This window comes from Osmerus eperlanus, chromosome 22 (genome assembly GCF_963692335.1).
Source record: "Osmerus eperlanus chromosome 22, fOsmEpe2.1, whole genome shotgun sequence".
In the NCBI taxonomy this organism is placed as follows: Eukaryota; Metazoa; Chordata; class Actinopteri; order Osmeriformes; family Osmeridae; genus Osmerus; species Osmerus eperlanus.
This window is the reverse complement of record NC_085039.1, coordinates 4,490,465-4,503,267: the sequence shown is the minus strand read 5'-3', so window position 1 is coordinate 4,503,267 and position 12,803 is coordinate 4,490,465. Positions and strand designations below refer to the sequence as shown.

The window sequence follows — 12,803 nt, the reverse complement described above, 5'->3', positions numbered from 1 at the left end:
CTTTTTGAACAACTGGCCCCAGTGCATTCAGTAGAGATACTATTCATAACTGTCTTGCACTAAAGACAGGTTTGTGCCCCTGGTTTGGGCATGGTTGATGCCCCTTGGCTGCACAATGGGTTGTGGTCAGAATAGCATGCTAACTCACTACAGGACCGGAACATTTACATTTCGCTCTGGAAAAGAGTAAGTACAGGGACATTACCCCAATGCAAGTAGGGTGAAGTGCCTTGCCCAAGGACACGTCATTTGGCACTGCCGGAATTGAACCAGCAAGTTTCTGATTAATAGCCTGATTCCCTAACTACTCAGCCATCGGACCCACTGTACATAGGAACATACTGTTAGTATGGGTTTTGGGATGCAGCCCAAGTCTTCATTAGCCATTAAACAGTAAATTTGTCCAGAAGTGAAATGGTAAAGTCAGAAAATACTTCTGAGCCACAAATTAAAACTAAAATTTTATTCAAGTTCAAAGAGTAGAATAGGTCCTGAGGAAAGTTGTTCACTTTGCACCTGGTAGTCGATATTTCTGGACCCTGGAACAAGAAACATGGGGTTAATGTTTCAGTGGTTCTCAGTCATCCATCCCTTTCCCTCCATCCCACTTTACCTTTAAGATCAGCTGTCCAGGATGTTTTGGCACCAGTCTTTGTGGGGTTCACGCACTGGCTACTACATACTCCATAAGATGGATTGTTGGAGTCGCAAAGAACAGCATTGCAATGTACAAAAATCTACAGGGATGAAACAAAATTACATTACCAAAACATCTAGTTGCAAGTAAGGCCTTAAGTAAGGTCTCTTACATTTTCTTTCAGAACCACCTCATCTGTAACGAAGGTAAACATGTTGACAGAAAAGCGCTTCACATGAGCAGGGATGTTAACCCTTGAGTCAGACTCCACAGGATGGAAAACTGTCAAGTAGGGGTCATCGAGGTTCGCACAACTGAAAGGAAAAGACAGTCACTAAGGAATCAAAGATATGATTAGGACTCAATTCGGAATTTTAAATTTAGGAATTGCCTGTCAACAATGAGGTTCCATCTAGGCAGAGAGCTCCTGTCTTCGTGTTGGGTTGCCCAGCAGTTCTCCAAGACAAGCGCCATTTTGAGGTCCATGGACTGCATTAATGCAACCTCAAAGTACAGGGGCTGTCTCAAATACTTAGCCACTGGGTAGTCCTCCACTTGATAAAACAGCTTATATGACTCATCTGAAAAGTAGACAAGTAATCAGACAGGGGTCTACAGAAGGCAACCCTTAAGGAAACCCTTATGTTCCATTACCCTGAGCCAATCTCATTTGGACAATCAAATATCCCATTCCAATGTCAGCAGATGGATCCTTTACCCTCGACCGGGTACGGAATGCCATGGTCTCGGTGACATTGACCAGATAGTAGCAGGAAATTGTTTGCCTAGAAAGTTTTACAGCAGTGAATTCTGCAACAGAGGAACCTCACCCACCCAAACAAATCAATGAGGCATTCTTACTTGTAATATTTGCTGGTGTATCTCTTGAGATCCAAGGAAATGTCATTCTCATACACCATAATGTCGCCAAGCATCTGAAAATAAAGAGTTATTCCCGGCAGTCAACAAGTCCATTATAAATAAACCCTTAGCCATTTTACCATTCTTGTGGTTCCGCAACTGTTCACACCAAAGGAAAAGTAAGCAAAGTGGTTGTTGCTATAGTTCGGTTTACAGGAATCATCTCTCAGGGTCAGATGACTGAGGATCATATTGGGAACAGACTCCACCTTCATAGCCAAGGCAGTCATTGTGCCATTAGAGTAACACTCTACAAAGGAACAAAGAGTTAATAACTATCCATCATTGAAGGGTAACATGTTTTGATGAACTTAGAACATACCAGTTGTGGTCAAGGGAAAGCTGCAGGACAACGACAAGTCATTAAGCTTCCAGTTATTGGAGGCCACCAGCTCCAAATCAATTCTGGCTCTGACTGAAGTAGACATAACCATCTGTAAAAGCAAGATGGTGTTGTAACAGCAATATTTATCAGGAATTATGCGTTAATCTCAAGGCAGAAAGTTCACTGTACCTCAAATATGGAATCGGCACTACTGTATGGCACCACAAAACTGAAGTGAGTGCTGTTGCTTATTAGCCCATACGTCTCACCCAGCTTACTGGTGAGATCCCTCTCGCCAATCATGGTTCTAAAGTTGTGGCCTTGGCTTCCATACCCAACAGTGACATAGAAGTACCCCGGGTCACATGTACCAGTAATCGCAGGGGGAACTGAAGGAGACAAGTCAACAAAACCATGAATGCAGTAAGCACATTGGCCTCGTCAACAAATAAAAGTTGAAGGGGCGTGAATTTCTCACCAACATCCCGCAAAGACACCTCTGCCTTTGCTACATGGAAGAATGGAGTTTCTTCAGGCAGGATGAGCATTCCAAAGGTCATAGGCAGGATGTAGGTTGTAAAAAAAGGTTCAGGATTCTGCATATATTGGGAAGACACCACTCAGAAGACCAAACAAGACAACCCTTTATATTAACTTCAAATTACTTGGCCATACATGCACAAGGACTGAATCCTCAAAGAAGGGCACTTTCAGGTAGAAAGACTTTGAGCCATTTGGAAATCTGTGCTCTTTAACATTGAACCCTTTCGAGTTGCACTCTGCCACAGAAAAGACCCCAGTGTTGAAGGTGATGCTGATCAGCTCCACATCAGGGAGAAAAGTACCCAAGAAGATTTCAAATAACCTTTCCTCAGAAACTGCATCTGAAATGTATTGAAAAGGATTTCAAATGTACATGTTGACATCGTAAACAGAAAGCCTAAATTTAAGATGATCAATGATTCAGACTCACTGCCTGTGAACTGAGTAGGCCAGGACATCAGGGGAGTTGTAATAGGAAAGAGGACCTTATATTTTGTGTCAGTTTGAGTACTTTCTTCACGCCACACCAGTTCCAACATGGGCTCAACGGTAAAGGTGATGTGATACTGATCATCTGGGGCAAGACTCTGCAGTGCAAGCAAATTAGTGAATAATAAGCAAAAACATGCAATAGGCTGAATTAAAGGAGTACACTGACCAACCTTGTAGTACCCATCAGGTGTTCCTATTGGGAGCTCAATGACGATGTGAGATTCTGTGGATGACAAGGTGTATTTTCTGGCAGCCATCTGGTATTTGTCCATTCTCTCTCCATCAATGCCCATGTACATCTTCAATATCTTAATTGCACCTTTGATTACAGGTGTGATGCGGCGGGGTACATGCCAAGTGATTGTCTTGTCAGTGAAAATCAAGCCACCTGTGAAAGACTCACTGTCAGTAAGTACAAAAATGTGAATTTTGTATTCAACATTTATATAAAGAAGCACACTTACCAGTAGGACAGGCAGCATCAGAATCCACAATATTCAAGCCATAAATGGGTACATAGTAAGTGCTAACACTAAACACTTCCATGGGAACCCCAGCCACCTAATGGAATAAATATTTAGATGGATAACAATTGCAGGAACCAATTGCTGTGGACAGTTACTAACATTCTCTATGTAAGTCTCTGCTGAGTTGAAGGGACTTCGCAGCACCAAGCGATTCTCTGTAGACTTGACACCATAGCCAGCCGCCATAGCCTCATTGAGCAGCATGACTTTTGGTTCAGGAGTAAAGAACATCAACTTCCAGATGTCATTTGGTGAGGCACTGGCCTGTGGTATGGGGATAAATGTTAATACAACTGCGCATAAGTGTCAAAATAAATAATAATAATAATAATAATAATAATAATAATAATGTACGTAATATTTGACTGAATCCTGCTCAGCATCATCAGTGAAGTCATCATCATGACTCATTATGTTCTTTGCAATCTGAGGCTTGAACAACTGGGTTGACACCTGAAAGACAGGGACATACACTGGAGACAAAAAATTGTAACCCTTATCCATTGATGCAGATGTTTTAAGTAGCCTAATTAGATGTGAAACCTTTATATGACCCACCTCTATATAGTTCCTTTCACAGAGAATGTGCCGTGTGGCCAATGAACGATAGTTGCATGTTTTTGTCACAACATAAGTAGCCTCATCCAACTTAAGATCTCCTGACATTCTGAGATTCAGTCCAAGGCTGAATGTACCAGCCTCCTATAAAACCCAAGTCTGGATCAGCTTTAAATTCATTTAGTCAAAGCAAAATGGCTAGAGGGAAGATTTAAAATTACCTTGCTTCCAGCATAACAGCCAAACAAGGAGGAATAGATTTGAGTGTTGCCCCATGGGTCAGACTCCATGCTGTATCCACACTGTGCAGCCAGTCTGGGTGTAAGCGGTATGACATCAGTGCCATCTGAAAGAATAGCATACAGGGGTGAAGCTCTCAAAACAAAACTACATTATAAAAATGCAAGATACTTACTGATAGCATCAACTTCAAGAAGATTCCCAACAGCCAGAGACTTATCCAAACTCAGCCGCATAACATTTCCAAGACAGTTGGACCGTAAACCACTGTCTGAAGATTGTTGGGTTAGATACAAATATAGCCACCATGGTGTATGTGATAAGTGTGCAGCTTCTTAAAATACACCCTTACTTGGTTGTGAAGATTGACTTAAATCTGGCTGTTTCTGACCAGAAACTGCAACAGCTAGCATCACAATCCATGTTGTGCTAAGAAAGTACAAAATACATAAGATATATTCTTTGTAGAGAGAATAAAGGTCATTTTAAAGTTACTTACAGATATTCAAATGCATGCATCCTATCAAATTAGAGACAGAGCAAGTTGCTTGTAAGAGATAGAGCTCTAATCAGAAATACCAAAACTGCCCCACACAAAATTCACCACACTGATTGCTACAGTGACTCACTAACACTTTATTCTGGCAGCAGTTCAAGTCATACAGGTGACGATCATTAGCAATTAGAAACCTTGATTTTGTTGTTAACTATTAGAGGACTGACTAAGGTCACATCCAAAACCTTTTCCGATTCCTCTTAATTTTTTACTACTACCCAGAAATAATATACTACCCAGAAATATGATTATCTGAAAGGAGAGAACGAGAGAACGGGAATTTAGAAAACGAGGGACCAAGGTAGGCCCATTATGGAGGTCCAGTTTTGGCATTGCTGATATGCCAACCATTACAGACTTACATGTTACCGATGAAATAAGCAGTCTTCAAGATAATTATTATTACCTTTTGCATCCATATTAGTAGCATGCCCTATTACGTCATAGGCTACATCTCAAAAGAGTGTTAAAAGGAAAGCATACACACATACCCTACGTGCCTCTGTTGTTGTTTAAAGTATGAAAGTACTTTAACACACCTCCTTCAGTACTGGGACAGGAAGCACTATTAATATGGACGATGATCTATAAGTATATGTTTGGAGGACATGAGAAGAATACATTTTTCAACTAATGGGTTGAACCATGTGAAATGCAACCAAATGTTATATTTCGACGCACTGTAAGGGCATCCTTTGTCGAACGTACTATAGGATGGTAGTACTGTAACCTTTACCTTTTAAGACATTACAGTAGCACTCAAAACTTGGCTTGGTCTACATCACTCCAATCTTCCTTCAGTTTTTTTTTCTTTCCTACTGTGAGGCGCAATGTGTTACCTCCGTGTATGCAATGCGCCATACAAATACAGTTTGATTTGATTTGATTAAGTCATTGAAAAACATATTTTCAATTGTCAAAGGAACAATATCTCTCCCACACAATTCTATAAAATCTACATGGTTGTATCTCATTCCTGACAATGTAACCAATAACCAACCACATTATCTAAATCAAACATGCAAATGTGACTGAATGTGTAACTATTAGTTGTCTCTTTAACATGATTACAGACCTCAGTGTCTCCAGTTTGTAGAGTGGATCCTCCAGTGCAGAGAGCAGCTTCATGCCGGCATCCTTCAGATCATTGTGACTTAGCTCCAGTTGTCTCAGGAAGGAGGTTGACTTCAGAGCTGAGCTCAGAGAAGCACAGCCTTCCTCTGTGACGTGACAACCTGACAGCCTGTAGAATGTTGTCGTTAAAAATAATTACAAAATATCAGTCTGATTATTTTCCTCTTAAACACCAAGACGGTTTGATTAGTCAGATGACTGTCCATCCTGGTTGGTTGACTTCCCTCTATCCCAAACTGAATCCTACCATCTTATAGTATGTCAGAAATTGTATATCCAGTTACATTTACATGTATTCATTTGGCAGACGCTTTTATCCAAAATGACTTACAAGAAAGAGCTTTACAAAAAAGTGCATACGTCAATGATCATGAACAACGAGTTAGCCAAAACATGAAGCATACATTGTGAAAAGCAAATGGGTGCAGTGGGTAGAACCAGAAGAGCATGTAGTTAAACAAATTACAATTAAACAACGTGATCCTCGAAAGTGCTAGAGTGTACCTGGAGGAAAGCAAGCAACAATAATATAATTCACAGCGAGTACAAGTAGTTAAATCAGTTACAACTAACCAACAAGTGCAACAAGTCCCTCAATATGTGTCATTGTGTTCCTGGAGCAAATAAAACAACATCTGATCCAACAAATCTTTCCTAAGTACCGTTGTAGTACCGGAACAAGTGCGTCCTTAGCCTATTCTTGAAGGTGGAGAGACAGTCAGAATCTCTGATGGAGGTGGGGAGATTATTCCACCATTGGGGGGCCACACAGGAGAAGAGCTTGGACAGTTACATAGCAGTACAAGATACCAAGAATGTATTACATACTGCAGCCAATAGCAGGTCTGTCAGTATACAAGGCAGCACACTTTTCTGGCTATTTCAGATTCACAACCCTTGATGCAGGGATGGTGGTGTTGACCACAGGGACAGATACAAAACATACTGCCCAAGCCATTCTACCATAAGGTACTTATGGTAGAACCATTCTACCGTATGGTAAAATAGTAGTATGTCTTAAATAGATTCCTGTCCCACCCTGATCTGTTTCACCAGTCTCATGTTTGTCTCCACCCCCTCCAGGTGTCTCCCATCTTCCTTTCTACCTTCATTTATCCCTGTGTTTTCTGTTTGGGGCCAGATCTTCTTGCTTGTCAAGCCCACAATACCAGCGAGTTTTTCCCTACCTCCTTTTGTCTTTTCAACCTCTTAGTTCCCTGGCAGTGTTGTAGTACACGAGACGGGTGTCACAACTGCGAGAATATCCATAAATTGCCTGTGCATTGTTTAATTTATTTGTTAATGTCATTACTGTTATTAGATGTAAAACGTCACGCTTCAAATACAACCAATAATTTAACTCTTTTCTAATTTGAAATTACCCATCACCCTTGCACCCCAAAAGTGAATGAGGAAAATAGGTGAAACAGTGGCTGTCTGAAGATGTTGGCCAAATCAGCTATAATTACATTTGGTTACCTGAACCACAAATAGTTTACAATAACGTCCAAAAGAAAACACACACCTTGGGTAATTATGAAATGCTCACTGATGAGGCTGGGACTAGGCCTACATAAAACTTTTACCGGCATTTAGAAAGAAAACATTAAAAAACGGTAACCTAGGCGTAAATGAAGCTAGCAAAGCTACCTACCTAATAATAATAAATATTAATACATTTTATTTATAATGCACTTGTTGTGAAAAATATTCAACATTTTCATCCAATTCTCAAAGTTTTAAAACAGCACTGAAATTCGCCTGAAAGTGTGATGCAAAGTGTTTATTCGAATTCAGAATGACAGAGATTCCAACAAACTTGAGTAGACCCTGGGGTCTGACTGGAATTTTTCTCCGGACATTTCACTTATATATTTACTCTCTATTATTTTGTGATATTTTGCCATTGGTACGTTATAGTTGGTCACAGATGCATAATGCATTTCTCACACCATTGGTCTCATTCTAGGGGCTTCAGAATACAGTTGCATAGAACTCAGGCCTGCTCTGGCCTTGAAGACCAGCTGCACTAGATTCCTGGGTGTAGGGTCGTAAATCTGTCCCATGATATCTGGGCCTTGTAGTCCTTGATATCTGGGCCTTGTAGTTTTCTATGGAAGGAGCCTATACACACAGTCTTCTCTCGCCCTGAGCCCCTAAATATCCAGATTTGCACTTTGGGCTTAATATCGTCTACATATTAGTGGCAATACTAATCAGTCAACAGCTTTGCATCTGGTTTTCAGTAATATACCAAGTGGTTGGAGGACATCCTACCGCCAGAGGAGTTACATCCTCCACAGCCAATGCATCTCCTTTGGACTACAATCACTTGTACTCATAATAAGCTTGTGCTGGTGGAACCATTGGGTGCACTGGTTGATATTCACTCCAACGTCGCTGCAAGTTATCCAACTTCATACTCAGCCTCTCATTCTTGCAAGTCAGCACCTGTTTCTGGTGCTGAAGTGCCATCACCTCATCTCGCTGACGCTCTTTTTCCTTGTAATGACGCCCCCTCCCTAGAAGTGCGCGTCCTCTTAATGCAGTATTGAAACGTTGTGATATCTTCTTGGACACTCGTCTCTGGAGGCTCTTAAACTTAGCCAGTGACACGTCTCCAATCCGCCGTGTGGTCTCAGCGGTTCAGGGTCCGGTGAGCGGCTTGTCGTGTCTTCATCTGTGTCTCCATCTGGGATTCTCCTCCCGTTGGATCCTCTGCTTCAACTTCCATGCTCTGGACTCCTGGAGGTGATGGTTGGTCATTGGATCTTAGCCTGGTGGTTCCTGGGTCATCGAGCCGCTGGATCCGGTGTGATGGTCCTGGTAAACTGAAAGGTGGTGGTCACACCGGGCTTGGACCAGTAGGGCTGGTGGAGATGGCTCTCTGCCGGCGGTTGGGATCATCACCTTTACGTAGACTCAATCTCCAGGAGCCGGGTGCACCAGCTGGGCGTAAAAAAGTTGGTCTTAACTCCTACGTCGGTCCTAGCTACGTCCGACTTTGTGATTTGAATTTACACCGAGTGCACCAAGCTTGACAGGCCACGGTCGTAGCTACGCCTGGTTTTAAGATGCGCATCCTTGTGAAAATGCGAAAGCGTCGATCTTTGCCAAGAAACACATTTAAGAGCCACTTAGCTAGCCTATCTCCCTTCAAAACAAGCCATGATTTAAAAAAGAAGAAAAAAGAAAAGGAAAATACATTTTACTGATAGAGAAATTAGAAAACCTCTAGAGTTGTTTACTCAGTATAGAAGTGCTCACGGGGAAATGTAATAATATCAACACAAACAAACAAACAGAAACAATCAGCTTGGAAATAGATCACCAATAAAATTAACAGTGGATTTGTGCGCTCACGGACAACTTTTTCTCGCCTTAATGCCCTTTCCATATGTTGCCTATAAACAAGACGCGCTGCATGTGCGATCAAACTGTTGTACATTATAATTACCATGGATATTAGTCCGATTTTCAAACTTAGGCCTGCTCCCCACTAGACGTAAAATGTACACCCAGGTGCAGCACATAAAGAGCTTAAGTCTAACTGGTGCACTAGTCGTAACTTTAAGTTAGTCGTAACTTTCAGTTCTACGTCGGACGTAGCGTTACACCCAGGCGTACGCCCAGCTGGTGCACTCGGCTCCTGGTGCAAGCGTCTGCAGGTTCTCTGGAATCTCTGCTTCCCTTTCCTTGGTGGCACCTTTCGCCTGTTGAAACTACCTCCCTTTCCAATTCCTTTGAGGGGAGGACCCTCAATGGGTCTTCTTAAATAAGGAACTGGAAGAAGTCTTCCAGTAGCCATCTCATGCAGTGTTAGAAATGTCAGGTGGTTAGTTGGCTACTCAGGTGGTTAGTACTCAGGCGGTTAGTAATCGGGCACATTTCCATTAGTGTCGGCAGTAAGGTCTGTACCCAGTTTAACTTACCATCAGCCATGACCTTTGCTACCTTGGTTTTCAAGGTACCGTTGGCTCTCTCGACTGTCCCTTGTGACTGGGGATGATAAACACAGCCAGACCTTTGTCTGATTCTAAACAATTTTTTATGACAATTTAAATGTTTCGGTCACAAAATGCGGCCCATTGCTCTGACCTTATGCTTATCCTTATCCTTATGCTATGCCAGGAGTCAGGTGGCTGAGCGGTTAAAGAATCGGGCTAGTAATCAGAAGGTCGCTGGTTTGATTCCCGTCTGTGCGAAATGACGTTGTGTCCTTGGGCAAGGCACTTCACCCTACTTACCTCGGGGGAATGTCCCTGTACTTACTGTAAGTCGCTCTGGATAAGAGCGTCTGCTAAATGTAAATGTATCCTGGATCCCAAATCTTGGAAAGACCTCTACAATATTTTCTCTACACAGAAAATATTGCTACTGATCGGGAATCTGGATCTGCAGTTGGTACTGCCTCTTTACCCATCTACTGAACCGACAGATCACGTAGTACCAAGATGTATCTCAGTCTTCCTATAGGCTTGTTGCATCTTGTCTACACAGTCTATAGCAGTGACTCTCAAATGGGGTACGCTGCGGTAGGGGTACACGAGATTTATATAAACAAGTTTATTTAAAAATAGATCATCCATGATGACTAAAATTTTACTACAATATTTTGGACAAGAAGACTAACTAGCTAACCAGCCATGCCATTGTCCCTGAATCACGATATTTATGAACAAAATAATCGGCGTGTCGTGCAGCAGCCTTTCTGAAGTAGATTGACTAGTGCAGTGAATAGTGAATGGGATGTGAGATGAGCGGTTACGTGACACTGACACCGTAAATTCAGAAAAGGTTAAAAGAAATGTTGAAGTCACTCATTGTTGTAATTACAGGTTAGCTTGCTAAAGTCTTTCAAAATTGTAAACGTAGGCTTTTTGGCCCTGTTGTTATGGTTACTTATTTCAGACACTTACAGGCTCATACTATGTAGCCAGCGCAATTAATTTAGAACTGTGAAAAAGATTGAGAAGCACTGGTCTATAAGATGCCTAAATGGTCCGTCTAGTGTTGGACTATGTGAAATGGGAGCAGAAACTGTTTTCCTAACATTATAATGTGCAAAGTTCAGTATCAACTGTGGATTCTAAATATGGTGCCCCAAATACGACCTAAAGGTGACATATAATTATCCCCCTGGCTCAATGGTGACCACCATGCGCATCCCTAATAGCAAATACATCAGTTACATGAACACAGGTGTGTGGTAGTTGCCAGGTTCACCGTGCCACACCCTTGAATGGTTAGTTCTGGTGCAGACAGTATGACCTCGTAATCAGGTCTTCCGGCCTGTGTTAAGACAAAATGTGGGTTTGTGAGTAAGGCGTATAGTTGATGGGATGTGTAGAAAAGTTACTGGGTGTCCCATCGTCAGTGTTGATGCTTGTTTGAAAACAAAAGCAGCGGCTGCCAGTCCCTGATAGCAGGGTGGCAGTCCTGCCTCTATCTAGTTATGTACTGTAATAGGCTAAGGTTGTTTCCCCATGGGCGTGTCCTGTAACAATACAGCAGTAGCATATTCAGATCGTTCTGTAACATATAGATGAAATGGTTTTGAGTAATCGGGATTGCCAAGGGCGGAGGCGGATTGCATGTCACTTTTGAGAGCTAAAAAGCTCCCTCTGCCTCTTTGGTCCACTGCAATATAGCAGCATTACTTGTCTGCCCTGCAGCCCTAGTAAGGGCTCGCAAAGGTGATGATTTGAGGGCATAATCACAAATCCATGGTCTGCTGTATCCCGCCATTCCCAGCAAGGTAAGCATTCGCCCTATCGTCTGAGGTTTCGGAGCCTTGGCTATGGCTTCTATCTGTGACAGTGCTCTCTGTCTCTTATCCCCACTAAGCCAACTGCCTAGATAATCAACTGTCGTCTGACAAAATTGTAACTTGTCTGTACTTACTTTATGTAGCCTACTGGATAACGGTACTGGTAACCTGCAGATTCTGCATGTCCTGGGCCAACATTGATCAAACACAGCTGGGCTGTCCAGGAGTCCCTGGGGTAATAGGGTTTAAGTATTGTGTTTACCTTCAAAGGTGAAAGCAAACAGGTATCGTGAGTCTGGATGTACTGAAACATAAAAATGCATAGCACAGGTCAACAACTGTTTATCATTTTGTGCCTGGCGGAATGTTGGAAAGTAATATGTGTGGATCAAAAACAATCACCTCTGGAAAGTCTCCAGTGGAGTTAATGGCCCGCAGATCATGTACCAATTGATAATCATTAGTGTGGCTTCTGTATTACAGGAGCTTTTTGTTTCTATCGGTGCTCCTGCAGTCACTAGACCCTTAAGTGGGTCTAATCCCGTCTATAGCGTGGTGTCGGAGTGGGTACTGTCTCTGGTAGGGTACCATAATGTTGGGGATACCTGTCCTAACAAATTGACAACAAAAAGTTTACGTTACTTTATATTTTTACATTTACATAGTTTTGTTGGTATTTTTATATTCACTAACACTGTCTCAGCTGTCCCTATGTCGTAACTTTCCTGAAATTCTATATTAACGTGTGTCAGGGGATATGTGTATTATTTGTGGGCCTCCATTCTAATACCTGTAAAGCTACTTTTATTATTGGTCGTAATTCACGAGATCTATGTCCTTCAGTTGCCATTTAATGTAACATGGGGGCAGAGTCCTGTACTTGTTACCATTCTTGTAATTCTGGTGGGAGTGTTATAGCTCCGGCAGCTCCTTCGGGGCCTACAAAGATATCCTGGTTGATGATAGAGTACAGTTTTTTTAATCAACTCTATCCAACAGTCTGCATAATTTTAGGCTGCCTTCAAACATCTGGCAGGGGACGGCAGATGAAAATTAGCCTCTCAGAATAACTCTGGCTAATATACAGTTTTGCTGTTGAT

At 42.1% G+C, this 12,803-nt stretch overlaps 1 protein-coding gene across 1 annotated transcript; it reads right to left on the bottom strand.

Annotated features, from left to right (window-relative positions):
- Window positions 1-442: 442 nt before the first annotated feature.
- Window positions 443-4,853, bottom strand: LOC134008992 (uncharacterized). The gene is made up of 21 exons (XM_062448615.1): window positions 4,743-4,853; window positions 4,596-4,672; window positions 4,419-4,514; window positions 4,225-4,349; window positions 4,004-4,147; window positions 3,800-3,898; window positions 3,545-3,709; window positions 3,383-3,479; window positions 3,089-3,306; window positions 2,857-3,013; window positions 2,559-2,767; window positions 2,362-2,479; window positions 2,073-2,272; window positions 1,881-1,992; window positions 1,639-1,808; window positions 1,512-1,572; window positions 1,292-1,447; window positions 1,029-1,218; window positions 810-951; window positions 614-737; window positions 443-539 (listed from the first exon to the last, which is right to left on the bottom strand). Exons 1-21 carry the CDS (start codon window positions 4,760-4,762, stop codon window positions 463-465), a joined length of 2,757 nt encoding a protein of 918 aa, XP_062304599.1. The 5' UTR covers window positions 4,763-4,853; the 3' UTR covers window positions 443-462.
- Window positions 4,854-12,803: the final 7,950 nt, after the last annotated feature.

What these genes read in the sequence shown, in the direction of transcription:
- LOC134008992 (XM_062448615.1), bottom strand. Translation starts at nt 4,762, where the DNA reads ATGCATGCATTTGAATATCT. An exon ending in AAGTCAATCTTCACAACCAA is followed by an intron (nt 4,515 to 4,595) that starts GTAAGGGTGTAT and finishes AACAATCTTCAG; the next exon opens with ACAGTGGTTTACGGTCCAAC. An exon ending in GTTGCGGAACCACAAGAATG is followed by an intron (nt 1,573 to 1,638) that starts GTAAAATGGCTA and finishes CTTTATTTTCAG; the next exon opens with ATGCTTGGCGACATTATGGT.